Source organism: Odontesthes bonariensis, chromosome 16 (genome assembly GCF_027942865.1).
Source record: "Odontesthes bonariensis isolate fOdoBon6 chromosome 16, fOdoBon6.hap1, whole genome shotgun sequence".
NCBI lineage: Eukaryota > Metazoa > Chordata > Actinopteri > Atheriniformes > Atherinopsidae > Odontesthes > Odontesthes bonariensis.
Genome location: NC_134521.1, coordinates 27833967 through 27850964, shown reverse-complemented (window position 1 = coordinate 27850964; position 16998 = coordinate 27833967). Strand labels below are relative to the sequence as shown.

The following is a 16998-nucleotide window of genomic DNA, read 5'->3' as shown; positions in this document are numbered from 1 at the left end:
GCAAGGTTTTATATTTGTGTATGTATGTATGTATGAAGATAACTCAGGTAGTTATTTGAGGCCTTCTCCTCTGATAAAGTATCTATGTATCTAATTGTCTTCTGATCAATGCAAGAATCCTGAAAGAGCTTTGAAGCAGAAATAAAAGATAACACAAATGTTACGTTTTTGTTGCTTGTCGTCTGGGCTTCAAAGAATGCAGTGACAAATGTGTTAGTTTGTAAGTTTGAGCTATTACATATTAAAGGGAGAGAAGTAAAATATAAAGGAGAAGCTTAATTTGAAAACATGGAATTTCAGATTACACATTTGAGGCAGACTCGGTAAAAGTGGCTGTGTTCTCGGCCCCATGCTGGAAAAAGCAGCGGCGAGCATCAGCTTGACTGACAAGATATTGATTTTAGGGTTGAAGAAAAAGCCTCTCAACAACAATGAAGCTGTCAGCTCAGAAGGAATTTATTTTTTTCTTAAAGTTTACTGAGAAATATTCCCCTTTTGGAGGATGTTTACTTTTACTTCGTAATGGGAATGTCAGGCTGAAATGACATTCATGCTTGTACTTGACTGGAGGTCCAACTGTATATGATTAAAAACAGAGTTGCACAAATGCAGCTTAAATTACTGTGGGCAGAAATTCAGACCAGTTATTTAGACATTAACACACCAGTTATGAATACACAGGATCGATCCTTCAGCTTCCAAAAATGTGATTCCCCTTACTTTTTTGTACTATAAACTTTGGTTTATAGTTACAGAAGGAACATGCTTTTAATTATTATATATATTAAGTCTGCCAAATCATAAAAAGGTCTCAAAAAAATAATTCAGCTTTGTGGTAAATACATTAATTAACTTTTTTTAGGGATCTTTAATAAAAATAAAAGGTTGTTGGAACTTTCATATCTCTGTTAAAAAAACAAGACTACAGCTTTATGCTAAGCTTAGTTGTATGCTACATTTAGCATATAGACTGGAAATCACAGGAAGGTTATTGGTCAGAAAGGTTTTTGGCCGAGCATACCTAACTCCTGGAGACTGTGGGAACTGCTCAGAACCAAAAACAGTCATACGACATATCTCGTACTTTATTAGTACCTCTGAGAGGTCGGATTAACTTTTTCCTCTATATCCAGTCTGTATGTTATGCTAACTCACCAGGAGCAGGCTAATATGAGATGTTAAAGCAACAATTGTACTTTTAAATATGGCCCTCAGTCATTCTGACAGAACACTAAATGGAAAATGCCGCCTCCCTTAACGCCTGTTATGGCATTAAGTCACAGACTCGCTTCTCCACTAGCTATAATAGAGGCTAAGCAGACAAAAGGGAGACATTAATAAAGAAAGTCTTTCTGAAAGACGTTGTTTTAGTTCTAAAGCTAAATTTTGATTAAAGATTCATCACAGGCGTTTGAGACCGTGCAGCAAAGTGTATTTCTGAGTGTTTCATACACGTACTGTGCATTCACACCTGTGCATACAGGTGGCACAATACATGTTTTAACTTCTCTGCTCAAAAATATTGGATTTTATTCTTTACATGACACAAAAGTCGTAAAATGTAACTGAGCTAAACTTTAATGTGACAGTCTCAACAAAGAAGAAGAAGCATGCTGTGCACATTAAGTAATGTACTGCATGTACCATTTTTGTTCTTGTTTGGTTTTTTGATTTGTAAGACTGTTTTAGTACAGAATTCCTGTGCCAGAGAGGATGATATAAACACATCTGGTACTTGTGACACATCAGTTTAACTTGGTGTGAAACAACAAGAAGGTTTTCCCCCATGATCTTAGGAGATCTTCAGCGTCCAGCTGCCTCGCAAGCAACATCTGACCCAGAAAAAAAAAGGAATCCGTGTCAGCATTCCCGGACTTCAAAAGTGCAACTCACAGCCTTGGAGAGTCTTGGAGACATTTTTAAACATGTTAGAAGATAAAAGTTTTTATTTATTGATTCATTTTTGTCTTACAGTTCTTGGGACAGGCTTTCTTCATGGCTGCAACCTGACAGTTTTTCACCTCGTGACTGGTCAGGAGTCACCATTTCACACATGACGAGCAGTTAAAGGGATTCTTTGCGGTGTTTGTGTATCCAGACAGGATGAGGGAGCCGGGCTCTCGCTCTGTCACCGGACTCTCCTCGTTGAGTAGAATGTGCTCCACCAGGCAGCGGGATGCCTCCTCGATGTTTGTGTTATCCTAAAAAAGGTGGGGGAAAAAAACCAGGCCTGTGAAGACACATACTTTACAGCCATGCAAGTGATGTTGTTGTATGGATGGAAGTCTCTGTTTAGTATTCACACAAATACAAAATGGATTGTTATTCATTTAAAAAATGTGTCAGTGTTCCCCTGAGGATGTATCCTACAGACTTTGTAGATCAACTGGGTTGTTATGTAACAGCAACATAAAGTTCATTCTGCTTCAGAGGAGAGCATCTTGACTACTGGTTGGATTGCTGTTATTTTACTCAAGTGTGGCACGATGATTCAACTTATTCAATTAAATGTATCACTGTTGATCTCCTAAACTCTCATTTTGTGTTATTATGAGGTCACAACTTATGATCATCCAGCATTTTAATTGATGACTAAATAGCAGCAAATACAATGACTTATCAACCAGCCATTCCGGCACATTGTGTTCACAGCAAGTATGTTAGTTTAATTAAGGCATGAAAAAGAATATTAAACCAAATAACAACTCCAGGTCCAAAAAGTTGGAATACTGTGAAGAAAAAGTGCACACACTGATTTGTTAGTAAGGATTTTACCTCTGTTTTGAATTGAAAAAATGTTGTCAAATGAATTTGACATGATTAATCCGTTAGGACTGGTTGAGAATTTAAGGTTTTAATGGGCATTTTTTTAGAAAACCCTACAGTTTTTAAAGGGGACTTAATCCACAAAGGTCTTTGTAGCTTTAGAAATAGTATAACTCTTTACAATTATGCAATGAGAAGTCTTGATTTATTGGAAGATGTACTCAAGATCCCTCTTGTCCTTTACTTCTGATAGTTGAAAGCAATACAAAATATTGATCACATTTCCATCCATGACCTCAAATTTCGTACGGCTCGCTTGCTCAGTTTCTTTTTTTAATAAAGTTATTAAAATCTGTCTTCTTGACAACTGTGGCAGAAGCAGACGTGGAGAAGTAAGTATTTAATTCAGATAATAATATTAGCCATCATAACGTAACAGCGTGAAGGTTCCAGCACCAAAGCCTCAGTGTTTATGGGTGCCTCTATGGTTTAGAGCAGAGGTCTTCAACAGGGGGTCCGCGGAGGTACTGCAAGGGGGTCGCAAAATCTTTAGTTTATTAGATGATTTAAAAAAAAAAAAATTTTTTCTCCAAACAGTTTTTTCTCACAAATTGTGTTCAAACGTGTGCCATCCACAGATGGTTTGAGGATTCATTGTCCCATCTACATGCATGTTTAAAGTTAAAATCTGTGGATTATTTGAATAGCTCAGTGTTGTATGCAAGATGTTTGTTTATAAATGGCAGTGGGACGGCCACCCTGTACCTTGCACATGTTTAAAATAAAAACATGAATATTTTAACCTGTGTATTATTTGAATAGCTTAGTATTGAATGTACAATAACAGAGTAGCTATGTTTATACACGGCACTAGGCCCCGTTAAATATAAAAGACAATTGTATGCCATATAAATAGTAGGGGGTCCCTGCTCCAACTCTCCATCAGTTTGGGGGTCCCTGCTCCAACTCTCCATCAGTTTGGGGGTCCCTGGCCTGAAAAACGTTGAAGAGCCCTGGTTTAGAGTTTACTAAGAGTTGTACATCAGAGGTCCCAGGTCTCCTCAAACGTTTGACGAAGCCCTCTTTGCAGTCCGAATGGAAACTTCACTGACGTTTTTAGTTTTTCATGCTGTCCGACTTGTATGCTGAGTCTTCATATTCTCTCACTACACTCCTGCCTCTCTCTTGTTTTGTGCTCTGGTGTGTAACTCATTAGACAATCAGACAGGAAAAAAAGTCTAATTCACACTACACTGCAGGGATTTTTCTCCTTGTCTCTTTAAAGCTCAGAAAAAACGTCTGCTAAGTTTAGGTGTTTTGGTGTTTAGGTGTTTTGAGCAAAACCTTTGCTTTAATGCTTCCCTTCCTTTACCATAACTTTGCAACTTTTTTAACCTTGGAACCTATGGAATGTGTAGATTAAGCTTAAATCGTTTAGCATTTGCCTCAAGTCAATTCCCTTTATAACACACAACTAAAAAAATAATGTTTCTTCCTAATTTTGTTGCTAATCAAAAAAGGCCTTTAACAAGCTAATGCACATTTGCTTACAGAAATCAGTAGTGCATTAAATGAGCCCTTACCTTGGCAGAGGTCTCAAACCAGCCCACAAAGCCATTCTCCCTGCAGAAAGAGTCGAGCTTGGGCACCTGGGAACCCATCTGGTCTGATTTGTTGGCTAAGAGTACTGCCGGAACCGATCTCCCATGGTTCAGAGTTACCTTAAGAAAGAAAATATGGGCTACATTATGACTTTAGAAATTTCCATAACATATCACTCACGTTTTAGGTAAAATCTTAACTATATAACAAAAAATAAAGGTGTTTTCAGTCTTTTAGCACACATGGAACAGTCTCTGTCAGATAATAATTAATTCAAGGTAATAAATCTGAAGACAGAAGTCATGGAAACAGTGATTGTACAACATGGTGTGTTTTCCTCTGCATATAAAAAATTAACATATTATCATTAATTAATTAAATTAAAAGTTAAGAGTGCAGATAAAATACTTTCAGGTGCCATATGCACAGCTAAACAGAACTGGTTTCAGCCTGGATTTAAACATTGTCAGAGTTGAGGCCTGTCTCACATCTTCTGGAAGACTGTTCCAGATGTTAGGAGCGTCAAACTGAAACACAGCCTCACCTTGTTTAGTCGTGACTCTGGTTCTCAGAGCCCGAGTTGGTTCATATGTTGGTTCATATGGCTCTAACATGTCAGAGATGTACTTTGGCACTTGACCATGAAGAGACTTGTACACAAGCAGAGCTGTTTTAAAGTCTATTCTCTGAGCGACAGGAAGCCAGTGCAGAGACCTGAGCACTGGACTAATATGGTCGTATTTCCTGGTTCTAGTCAGGACTCGAGCAGCAGCATTCTGGATGTACTGCAGCTGTCTTATAGCCCGTTTAGAGAGCCCAGTGAGCAGGCCGTTACAGTAGTCTAACCTGCTGGAGACAAACGCATGGATCAGTCTTTCTAAGTCTGGTTTAGACACTATTCCTTTGATTCTGGCAATGTTTTTTAGATGGTAAAAAGCTGCTGATGTTACTGATTTAATGTGGCTGTTAAAGTTCAGGTCTGAGTCCAATATTACCCCGAGATTTCTAACCTGATTATTAGGTTTTAGAGAGAGAGTCTCAAGGTGACTGATAACACTTTCTCTTTGTTTCTGTGGGCCACAGACAGTTTTGTCTGAGTTTAGCTGGAGAAAATTGTTTTGCATCCACACACTGATCTGTTCCATGCAGTGACACAATGTATCTACAGGCCCGTGTTCTCCTGCCGTCAGTGACACGTAGATCTGAGTGTCATCTGCATAGCTGTGATAGGACACATTATAGCTGCGTATTAGCTGCCCTAGTGGAAGCATGTACAGATTGAACAATACGGGTCCCAGGATTGACCCCTGGGGAACCCCACAGGTCATAGCCATTTGGTCTGAGACACAGTTACCAATTTCAACAAAATATTTCCTGTCCTCCAGATAGGACTTGAACCAGTTTAAAGCACGACCAGAGATTCCCACCCAGTCTTCTAACCTCTGTAATAAGATTGCATGGTCAACTGTGTCAGGCAGCACTCAGGTCCAGCAGAACTAACACTGAGACTTTGTGTTCAGGCGGATGTCGTTTGTCACCTTGATCAGAGCTGTCTCAGTGCTGTGGTGGGGCCTAAAGCCTGATTGGAAAGTATCAAAAGCATTGTTAGACAGGAGAAGGTCACTAAGCTGTTGGTATACAACTTTTTCTACGACTTTGCCTAAGAATTGCAGGTTTGATATGGGCCGGTAGTTGTTCAGTACTGTGGCATCAGACTGCTCTTCTTTAGAAGGGGCTTAATGCTTAATAACAAACTGCTCAGCACAGACTTTAGAAATCTGGTGGGCAGCTCATCAAGGCAGCACGTTGATGAACTCAGACTGCAGATGGTCTCTTTGACTGTTTTGTCAGTAACAGGTGTGAAATGTGTCAGCTCTAGGTGTCTAGCTGGCTGCAGAGTAGTTATTTGTGTTGTGGAAATTATTGCATTTTTAATGCCTTGAACTTTGTCATTAAAGAATATTGCAAACTCATTACACTTGGATGTAGAAATGAGTTCTAAAGGCAGTGAAACTGGAGGGTTTGTTAATCTGTTTACTGTAGCAAACAGTACACGGTAGTTGTTACTGCAGTTTTTGATGATTTCAGAAAAATAACTCTCCCTCGTTCTACGCAAAGTCTGGTTGAACACACATAGCTTTTCTTTGTAAGTCTCATAATGAACCTGGAGCTTTGACTTCGGCTCTGCAGCACTCCCTTTTCTGTGCCCTGACCGACTCTTCTTTCCTCCATGGCGCCCTTTGCCTACTTTTAACCATTCTAACCTTGACAGGAGCAATGGTATCCAAAACATTTAAGAGACTTGATGTGTAAGAGTTCAACAGATCATCAACATTACAACATCAAACCTAATCATTTGCATAAACTGTGTCCCTGTTCTGTCATTTATGAGTCTTCCCTGAACAACTGCAGACCCAGCTGCTGGTTTGGGTGTAACAGACAGGTCAAAGAAAATACAAAAATGATCAGATAAAGCAACACTGACAACATCCACATTTGAGATAACAACACCCTTTGAAATGAGCACATGCAGAGTGTGCCCCCTGCTGTGGGTGGGCTCAGTCACATCCTGAAATTAAAAAACCAATGAGCTAATAATCCTCGACCAGTACTTTGTTCAATGTTTTATATCCCAACAAGGAAATCTGACTTCTTATTTGCATTCTTTCATTTTTTATTAACAGTCAAAAGTCAGAGAGTCAGATTTCCCATTTGTCACTGCATGCACCATCAATGCAGCAGTGGTAACTTCTGTTAAAAAAACAAACGGGTGAAATATTTGCCATGTAAGCAACAGTTCTGGATGTTAGCTGCTAACAAATTAAAGAGGAGCAGAGAGACAGGGAAGTCCAGAGTTTACGGAGCCGGTGTGTGAAGGAGGAATTACGTTAGTTCTCAGGGCTGTTAATACCCAGTCAGTAGACTTTACAGATTGTAAAGTCAGTGGACTTTACAATCTGCAGAGCATGTTTTAACAACTTGGGCCCTTGAGCACATGACTTCCGACAAGACTGTGCCTAAAACAGCGAACGGTAGCCTCCCAGCTGTCAATGGTCTGCAGAAGAAGAGGGAAATATGAGTATTGGTGAGTAAAATCCACTCTACCACTTGGCCCTGTTTCCCCACCATATATCTACAGTAGCCCAGAAGGGACAGACCAAACGCTGGCTCTGGAGTGGGAATTTAATGCTGTTTTCAGCTTCTGCAGTTTTTCTTGCACACTTAGAAGATAAGGATCATGGATTATACTCACTTGTGGACACACAGGGAATGCTCTGCATACCTTCGATGTACTTTGTTTCTCATTATACTACTTTATGGGCTAATTGGACGACGGGTTCTATCTATGCTCAACAAATTAAAGCTGCTCAGACCCTTGCAGGCCTTCACTTACTTGCAAACAACAAGGCACCTAACCACAAAGTGACACAAATGCATCTGCGTTGTTTGCAGTCTTTTTGATAGTTAGTAGGTTTGTGGCTGTGCCCTGGAGATTACTCTCTCCTAATTCACCTGTAAGAAGCAGACACAGATATACTGCAAAATGTTTCTCATTCACACTGATCTGCAGCTTTGCAAAGACAAAGAAAGGAAAGCCCCCAGTTTGTGCCACCTTGGAGTCCAGGTCATCCTTCCACTTCAGCACGGCGTTGAACGTGGAGGCCCTCGTCACATCGTACACCACCAGCGCTCCAACTGCCTCCCGGTAGTAGACACGAGTCATGTTCCCATACCGCTCCTGCCCTGGGACACAAGGACAGCTCTCACACTCTCACACACACACACACACAATGATACTATTCTAATGCATAAAATTAAATAAACCCACATCATCGTTTATTAGTGACAAAGATACGTGTGTATGTGAGTTTATTCAACTGTAACCACCATCATGTGACTGACATGGGATCACTTGAGTCATAGCCAGGCACAAGACATTCCTCAACTAGGCATTAAATACAGGGAGGGACTCAGGCATGCAGCGGTCAGTGACACACACAGCGGGAGAAGAGCTTCCTTTTCTATCAACCAATGAGTTTTTAAATAAAAACAAAATACAATTCTGTTGAACTTTTGCGAGCTGCAGACTGGTGTGGGTGCAATTATTTTACAAATCTTAACCTAAGAGGCAGCTGTGAGTTCCCTGCAGGTTGACACCCAGACCTCTCACGCTCACCTGAAACGGAGTAAAAGCTCCTAACTGAGTTGTGAAAGATTGACAGACCTGCGATATCCCACAACTGCAGACGGATCACAGTGTCACTGTCCCACTGCAGCACCTTCAGGGCGAAGTCAACCCCGATGGTGGCTCTGTAGTGCTGGGAGAAGATCTGATGGACGTACCGCTTTATTATGGACGTCTTACCGACCCCTAAGTCTCCGATGACGAGGATTTTGAAGAGAAGCTCCTGCTGCATGGCTGCAGCTGGGCAGGGGCCGAAAAATGTAAAAAATAAATAAATAAATAAATGTATTAAAAAGGGATGCTGAGACACAAAATAACAAACTGCAAAGCTGTAAACTAGTTTGGAAATGGAGCTGTTCCCAGGCAGTGAGATATTTTCTTCCGTCAGAATACCCACAACAACAAAAGTTAAAACGCTCCTGTGTCTGGAAGAACTCAGCCCCAGTCCCAGGAGCCCTCCCTTCATCCATCACAGCGGCCGGTGAGAGCTGGTGGTGCGTTTAGGATCAGCTTAAATGGGAGCTTCAGACTCAGACTCTGAGTGAGTATCAATCCCACTCAGGTGTTTGTATTATTAAAGTTGCCTTTTTACAAGTTGTCGGGAACGTGTAGCTGACACAGCTAAAATAAAGGTAAAAACACTGTGTCTTTACCGCATATGTTATCATTATTAAGCCTGTTAGTGTGCATCTTGTAGCCTCTTGTAGTTTTTGTTATTCAGCTCTCTTAGAAACTGCTGGGCGTGGACCTAAATGACCAGGTAACTATGCAGACGGTGGTCTTAATACAGTATCAAAGGAACTACAAAGATGAGGATTAAAAAAAAAAAAAAAAAAAAGCACAAGGCAAAGCGGGATCTGATTAAATCGTCCTGTGCGCTCATCGTGTCATTTCCCCACAGTACCTGAACACAGCGTGGCCTGGAGATTTGCCGCTGCGCTGCTGCGCGTGCAGTTACGGTTCTGGTGCTGATGAGGGCGAGGAGGAGATGTGTGTGATGCCGCCGCTGCTGCTGCGTCCTGCTGCCATTTCACCCGCGGATCATCACGGAAACAGCAACAGCCCGGCAGCGCAGATCCTCTCCCGGTTTGCCCACTCAGCAGGCTGATTGGACGGTTTTTTAGATAGTGGTGCTGGACTGGGGGGGTGGGGGGATGGTCTGATTAACGTGCTGCATGATAGGGGGTTATTTCTGAAAGCTGCAGCAGCACAGCCGCTGCTAGGTTGGAGGGTTATTTTCAGAAGACACAATCATCAGTATGGGGCCTGTTTTTCACAGGTGCTGAGCTCTGATCTGAAGGTAAGCCACCTTTTAAAGCTTTTTATTAAACTCTTGTCATGAATGCTCACTCTAAAGTAATGCTCTTTAGGGTGTTAGAGCAGGGCCTTGTGATTAAAACAGCTAACCAATGATTTATTGTATTGTAGGTGTCAGTGGAGTCATATTCAGCATCGATCTCCTCCTAAAACTTATAACTGGCTGCTCATTGTGTGTGTTTTCTGTTTATCAACCACTCTATAACCCACAGGGGGGCTGATTATAGTACTGTTTATTGGGCTGGAGAGGAGTGGCCACCTCCTCCCTCCTTCCTCTTAAATTAGATCAGCCAACTGTGAATCACATGGACACAGCTAAAATGTCTTGAGCCTGTTATTCCCTCGTCATAATCCAAGAATTATCCAAATTTTCATCACAGTCTGTGGATTTAATTTCATGTGAGTCCATTTAAACAGACTTGCCGTTTGAAAGAGGAGGTCCTATCTTTCTTTGGTTGTAGCGGCAGCAAAGTGTCTTCAAACACATAAAGAGTGTCTGAATTTGAATGTTTGACAGGACTTAAAATGATGATCATTAATAAAGAATCAATTAAGATCCATAGAGGCTCTCCAATAAAAGTGTGTCTGTCTTCAGAAAGAGATTTAAAGGAAGACACCTACTCAGCTGAGCGGATCTCACCAGGTTGCTCAGAGTTTAGGGGCTTTACTGCAACTGCTCTGTCACCTCTGGACTTACATCGGAGCAGGTTAGCATTCATCTTCCAGAGGATTGGAGCCGACGTACGAGCTCATGTGTTAGAAAAAGCTCAGATACGTATCTAAGAGGGGGAAAGGCTATGCGGGGCTTTAAAAGTCAACAGTTAAAATTTTAAAATCAATTCTCAAACACACTTGGAGCCAATGCAAGGAGGAATAAAGCAGGACTGATGAGCTCTTTCTTTTTGTTAATTCTACATGATGTGTGGAAAATGTCTCAGATTTCTTTCCAGCATGACCTTTAAGCAAATCCGTGTCATTAGCTGAGGGTAAACTTTCAGTTCAGGTTTTATCTCCCCTCAACTAAATAACTGTATCTGAGGTTAACTACGTTGCACGGATTAGAATTGAATTGGTAAATTGATCAGTAAGAAATTAATCTGAGGCTATTTTGATGAAAGGTTAATTGTTTCATGGGGGGGGGGCTTCTTGCTTTCTTGTTTAATATTGTAAGCTTATTATCTTTAATTGAGGAACTGCTGAGTGAAAGGCTTTCTTTGTGACAGATTACATTCTGGTGAGACATGGAAACGATATGGCTTTACCAATTTCGCCTGATTGTCATCGGAGACTCCACGGTGGGAAAGTCGTGTTTGATCCGGAGGTTCACCGAGGGCCGCTTTGCCCAGGTGTCAGACCCCACTGTGGGGGTGGACTTCTTCTCCCGTCTGGTGGAGATTGAGCCGGGAAAAAGGATCAAACTCCAGATCTGGGACACTGCAGGACAGGAGAGGTTCAGGTAACTCTTCATAACAGCACCACGACCTATAAACAAGACTCAACGGGGTTTCACTCCCTGCTCATCTTTTACCTGCGCCCATCTTATCCTCCAGTCAGTCGGATGGGATGTAAAGTCAGGTAACATGTTCCTTTTTAAGCACAACTGTATGAATACACTGTCCATCCTCTGTAAACACTAAAGGACCAAAGGTTCTTCAGAGTGAAAACTGCCCGCAGGTCTACCGGAAGCTGTTTTTTGAGCAGTCTGTGTACATATGTGTACATATGGTGTCCAGAAATATTGATATTTAAAAAGAATAAAATAAAAAAATGAATTAAATGAATGTAGGAACATGTGAAGAAACAATGTCTCAGATTTCAAAGTGTCTGTGTCAGTGAGTGGGGTAAATATGTCTGTCCACATGACCAAAACTAATGACTAAATTCTATGGATATGATTTCTGCTTAAATTTGGCTTCCGGTAGAGGAAGTTACTTTAATTTGAGATGTTCTAGAATAAGTTTGACTGTTTGTCACTTTGAAATAATATCCGAAAAGATGACAAACGATGCGAAAGAAGCCCACACAAAGAGGTGGACCTTCCATTTACTTGATTTCTATGTGCAGAAAGAAAACAGCCTTTTGTTAGAGCTTCAGTTTTTACTGTGCAGGAAGTAGTTTGACTTTTGAACAGTGGTGTTACGCAGCTGATTCTGACACTAGATTACTGCATTAAAGTGCAGTTTGGTTACTTCATCTGCATCTTTAGTATTTCTAATTTCCTTCTACTTAAGCACTTTATTACTTTACTACTCGCTTCTAATTTAGAGTTTCATGTACAGAATGTCAGCAGAATTGATGTAATGCTTTGACATACATTAAATTGAATGGAAAAGTATCTTGAACACATACCAACATGTCACTCGCACAGCTTTACATAAATGTGATCATTTGAAATTATTTCAAAAATACTTTATTAATCCCCAAGAGAAGAATGATTTGTTGTTGTAGAGATGTCACGATATATACCGGTGGTGTTGATGATAATCATGATGTCAATATGTTGATAATTCACTTATGATGATATTGTGATTTGGTCTGAGCTCATAAAATCAAATATTATTGATCTCAGGTTAGGGTTTTGGTACTATTTTCACAGTCCCCCCATTTTTGGCTGTAATTCCCCTAAAGAAAAAAGAGACAGAAACAAAGGTGAACTGATATCAATTTTTTGTCACGTTTTAAATTGATATTGCAATGATATCATTATTCTAAATCCTTTTGGCCACAATGATCACATGATGGTATTTTACAGCCCTGTGTTACTGTATAAATCTTTAAGGAAGGCTGAAGTAAAATGGAATATGATAAAACAGTCTAAAGGCTTGGGCTAAGGCCAAAAACAGTGACTGTGCCACTCTGAGCTCAGAAACTGTCACCTGAATATGTGCAGCTTGTTCCCTGTTACCGGCTCCACTGTGGTTTTCCAGCAGTTATTTCCAGCAGCTACCCCACAATGCTTTTGTCCATCCAGGTCGATCACCAGAGCATACTACCGTAACTCGGTGGGCGGCCTCTTGCTCTTTGACATCACCAACCGGCGCTCCTTCCAGAATGTCCATAACTGGCTGGAGGAGGCACGGAGCCACGTCCAGCCGCACTGCATCGTCTTCCTGCTCGTTGGCCACAAGTGTGACCTGGAGGCCCAGCGTCAGGTGACCCAGCACGAGGCAGGGAAGCTGGCCGGGGCCTACGGGATGCGTTACGTGGAGACGTCGGCAAGAGACGCTATCAATGTCGAGAAGGTTTTGGATGTTGTCTTTTACTGTTTCCCTACACACACACACACTTATACGTCTTTGGTTTTCTGCACATCCCAAAGTGTTGATGAAGAGGAATAAAGAGCGTACATTTAAAGTTGGGATCGCACTCTTCAGAACTGTGCTTCCTCTTGCTTGTAACTGAGCCTTTGATTGGAAAGGGTTTAGATTGATTCAAAAGGTGGTCATGTTTGAGTCCCCAACCAGTTGTTTCTGAGTTTGAACAAGACATGGACACAGTTTGTATAGATTAGATAGACCATAATCAGTGTGCCATTCTTAGTCAGGTGCCTTAAACAGGCGCTTTTTATAATCTCTAGTTTGACTTTGCCCCTCATGTCTTTTGCTTTTAGGCATTTGTGGACCTGACGAGGGATATCTTTGAGCTGGTGCGGAGTGGGGACATCAAGATCCAGGACGGCTGGGAAGGCGTCAAGAGTGGATTCGTTCCCAACACCGTCCAGTCTTCCGAAGAGGTGACCGAGGGCAGCCGGCAGTGCTTCTGCTGATCGCCCCGGCTGCAGCATGCGGGCTGACAGGTGGTATAACCTGAGTGGACCTAAGTTCTCCTACCGTAGCTGCTCTCAGATCAGCTTTTGGGACTCTTAATGTTTCAGCTAAAGGCTTTACTCCAAATGTAAGTTGCTAATTTATCATTCGGGCACCTGATTACTGCTCCGTCCAAATTCCTAACAGGCATAGAAGCACAAGAAGCATCCTGACTCTTCACTTTTCTGTCTGCATGTGTGTGTGTGTGTGTGTGTGTGTGTAGCTGTTAGCAACACTTTAGCTTTATGCCACTTTTGGCCTTTCCTGGTGTGCGTAGTGATACTCCAGTGGCTGGTTATATTTTAGCCACAGATTGATGAAGTCAGCTTAAAGTGATTCTCATACATCAACATGAATTTAATTTACATCTGAATCAGTGATGCCGTGGCTGAGCCATACCTCCTCCGCGTTAAACTCTGAATACACTGCAGCCTTGTGTGGAGATGAGGCTGAAGCAGCATCCTCACCATCGTACGTTTGCTCTGCAAATCGGATTGGCATGAAGAGAAGCTGGTGGACAGTGAAGGTGAACTCCAAACGAGCCATCGTCTGTGGATCAGGCTGCCGAGGAATGAGTTTGGACAGTGCAAAGGTTCAGTTGCACATCTGCAGTCTGCCAGAAGAGAAAGCTTCTGTAGCTTTTCACTGACTACGTTTATCCCTTAGTCAAAGAAAGGACTTTTAACAGTATGGTGAGTTTAGAATTCATGTTAACTTAGCTGTTAGTTTACGGTCGAGAGTGCATAAGACACAACTTCAAAGCCGTTTGTATGGACCCCCAAAGTGTTTCATTTAAAAACTTCTACAGAAACACACAACGTAATTATACATTTGAGGTAGTTAACTTGAATCTGTCATGTTCTGCTTCTGCTCCACTTCGTCACCGAGATAACTACTCCCATCCACTCAAAACATTACTCAAGCCATCAACTGATAAAAGACTTCACAGCTATTTTGAAAACCTTCTAAGAGCATTTTTGACTGCATTTTATAATAATATCAAAGTTTATTACGACCATATAATCAGTGTGTTTATCAGAAGTTTAATCCATCATGACGATACTCATCAGTCACAGCCAAATGCAAAATAGTTCCAATTAAGAGCTCCATTAAAGTCCCGCTTTTACATTTGAATTTAACTGAATTGAACTGAATGTCGGAGGGAAGGGAAATCGTATCATTGCTGTGGAAAATAAAGAAATGAAAGTCATTTGTCATTACAAACAGTCACTGCATACAGTTACTGCTGTGTTGCTTTGTTGAGGTGAAGCTGAAGAAGCCTCTGACTGAACACACACACTCCACTTTGTCCATTCAGCTCCAGTAGCTCATCATATATGAGTAATTATAAAATAAGGATTTAACAGTATTTTTTCTGCATTGAGCACTTTTACTTTTGATAATAACTTTAACGTAAAAGTCTGCTTTTACGGTTTGATATGAGCTTATTTTCTTAAGGATATGAGCATTTCCTTCCTCGCTGTGTAGTATAGAAAAGATTTAAAAACCAAATTGTCAGCTTTTGAAATATATATTTTTTTGTAAAAGGCTTTTTTTGGTTTGGTTTCATGCTCACGTTTTCCCGTGTTTTTTTAATCTTTATGGTGTCTTATCACAGCAGTCACAGCTCTCACCTTTCACCTTGAGCTAGCTTATCAACTGCTGTCACATTTGACCTGCCAGCTCATCATGATGGCGTTGTTGCTATGACAACAGCACCAGTTTTAGACCAGCTCGACCACCCGAGGCACCTGCTGAAAACAAACACAGACACGGAAATTGAAACCCTCCCTTTCATTAGCCTTACAATGCTGCACAGGGTCGTGCGCGGCACATATTCACGTACATCTGTGGTTATTCTAAAATGGGTAGTGACATCAAAACGGGCACTAATTTAACCTGTGAAAAATGCTGCTAAAATCCAAACATAATACTACATATTGTATGCGTAGATCATCACAAATGTATTCTTTGACAGTTTCGTGTTACACGCTTTATTTACGTCAGTATATGAAATGCTACGGTTAGTTTATTCGGCATCTTGAAACACTTTGGGGCTCCACACCTGTGGAAGCTGATGTTTGAGAAAGGAGCCCATTATAAAAACCATATGGTCACAATCTCCTCTCACGCGTATGCCTACAGTCTATCCGTGACCCGATCCTATCCATATTTAAAGTAGATGCATGCCTCAGCACTAACTCAAAGTTTCCAAAGAAAGAAATGACTCTTTATTTTTTACAGAATATAAGTGTTCCTGTCGCTCACCCCCTGGATGAAGTACATCTGGCTCTATTACAATATTGCACACAAACAAACAAAAATCATTATCTTGGTCAAACACCTCAGTTCATAGCAGTCACATTAATCATGACTGACCAGTTGAGCGGGTTATATTCAACCATAAAAGGCCGTTGGACGAGTACATTTACATTACCTGTAAAGAGGAAGCGTCTCTTTTGAGTGCCTTTAGGAGGAAACACGTTGAAGCACACGCAGTCAACAGCTGTTTAATGATACAACTCTGTGTCCATCCTGTGAATGTTGACATCCAAACTGTAAGGTGGCAGGAAACATGTCGACATCACATGACACAATGTGTAAATAATACATTTGAAACCAAACCCAGACAATGTTGACTGTTTGATGTTGTTGTGACTCTGGGATTATTATAGCACAAGTGTCATCGATATTAAACTACTGGAAACATTACAAAAGACTTTGCTCGTGAAAAAAAGTGCAGGGACTCTGTTGTTTGAGAATTAAGGTGGTTGTACTTTTAATAGGCTGACATGATGCTGTGTGCGGCCACTAGAAGGCCCCCTTAGTGTGTGGAGAGGGAAACGGTTCTTTAAGGTGGAATGATAGAAGGGCCATAAAAAAGAATAAATCTGTAAGAAGAAGAAGATAGAAAATGTGGAAATATAAACAAGGTGGTCCCCCTTTTTCAGCTTGAGGCGTCAGTGGCTAAAACGGCTGGTCTGACAAACGGCACGGTGGTATAAGAGCGATGGAGGCCGTGGTCCACCACACCAGACGGGACCCCAGGTGCAGGCTGTGCAAAGAGGCCTCCGAGACCGTCCAGCACATAGTAGCAGGGTGTCAGATGCAGGCACGCACGGCACAACAATGACAAAAAAAAAAAAGGAGTTTTGTAGCTCCTCTTAATGGGATTTTAAAGTTTGACGTTTCCTGGAAAACAATAAGAAGAATGTGGATTAATCCACTCACATTCCCACTGCTCCACAGTGTACCGTCTGCTGCATACAGGTCTAACTCCACATGCATCTAGCTTATAATAGCACATAATGTATGCATTTT

At 41.3% G+C, this 16998-nt stretch overlaps 2 protein-coding genes across 4 annotated transcripts; one reads left to right on the top strand and one right to left on the bottom strand.

Moving 5' to 3' along the window:
• Positions 1–1890: 1890 nt before the first annotated feature.
• On the bottom strand, positions 1891–9734 carry rab38c (RAB38c, member of RAS oncogene family). 2 transcript variants are annotated; one of them, XM_075486755.1, is made up of 5 exons: positions 9459–9734; positions 8594–8794; positions 7982–8112; positions 4350–4487; positions 1891–2201 (listed from the first exon to the last, which is right to left on the bottom strand). In XM_075486755.1, exons 2-5 carry the CDS (start codon positions 8784–8786, stop codon positions 2040–2042), a joined length of 624 nt encoding a protein of 207 aa, XP_075342870.1. In that variant the 5' UTR covers positions 8787–8794; positions 9459–9734; the 3' UTR covers positions 1891–2039. The 2 variants fall into 2 exon arrangements, with proteins under 2 accessions (XP_075342870.1, XP_075342871.1); XM_075486756.1 differs by lacking the exon at positions 9459–9734 and having other exon boundaries at positions 8594–8850.
• LOC142401354 (ras-related protein Rab-39B-like) lies at positions 9504–16408 on the top strand. Of its 2 annotated transcripts, XM_075486754.1 has the most exons (5): positions 9504–9854; positions 10467–10578; positions 11095–11327; positions 12843–13113; positions 13482–16408. In XM_075486754.1, exons 3-5 carry the CDS (start codon positions 11113–11115, stop codon positions 13635–13637), a joined length of 642 nt encoding a protein of 213 aa, XP_075342869.1. In that variant the 5' UTR covers positions 9504–9854; positions 10467–10578; positions 11095–11112; the 3' UTR covers positions 13638–16408. The 2 variants fall into 2 exon arrangements, with proteins under 2 accessions (XP_075342869.1, XP_075342868.1); XM_075486753.1 differs by lacking the exon at positions 10467–10578 and having other exon boundaries at positions 9505–9854.
• The last annotated feature ends 590 nt before the right edge of the window (positions 16409–16998 follow it).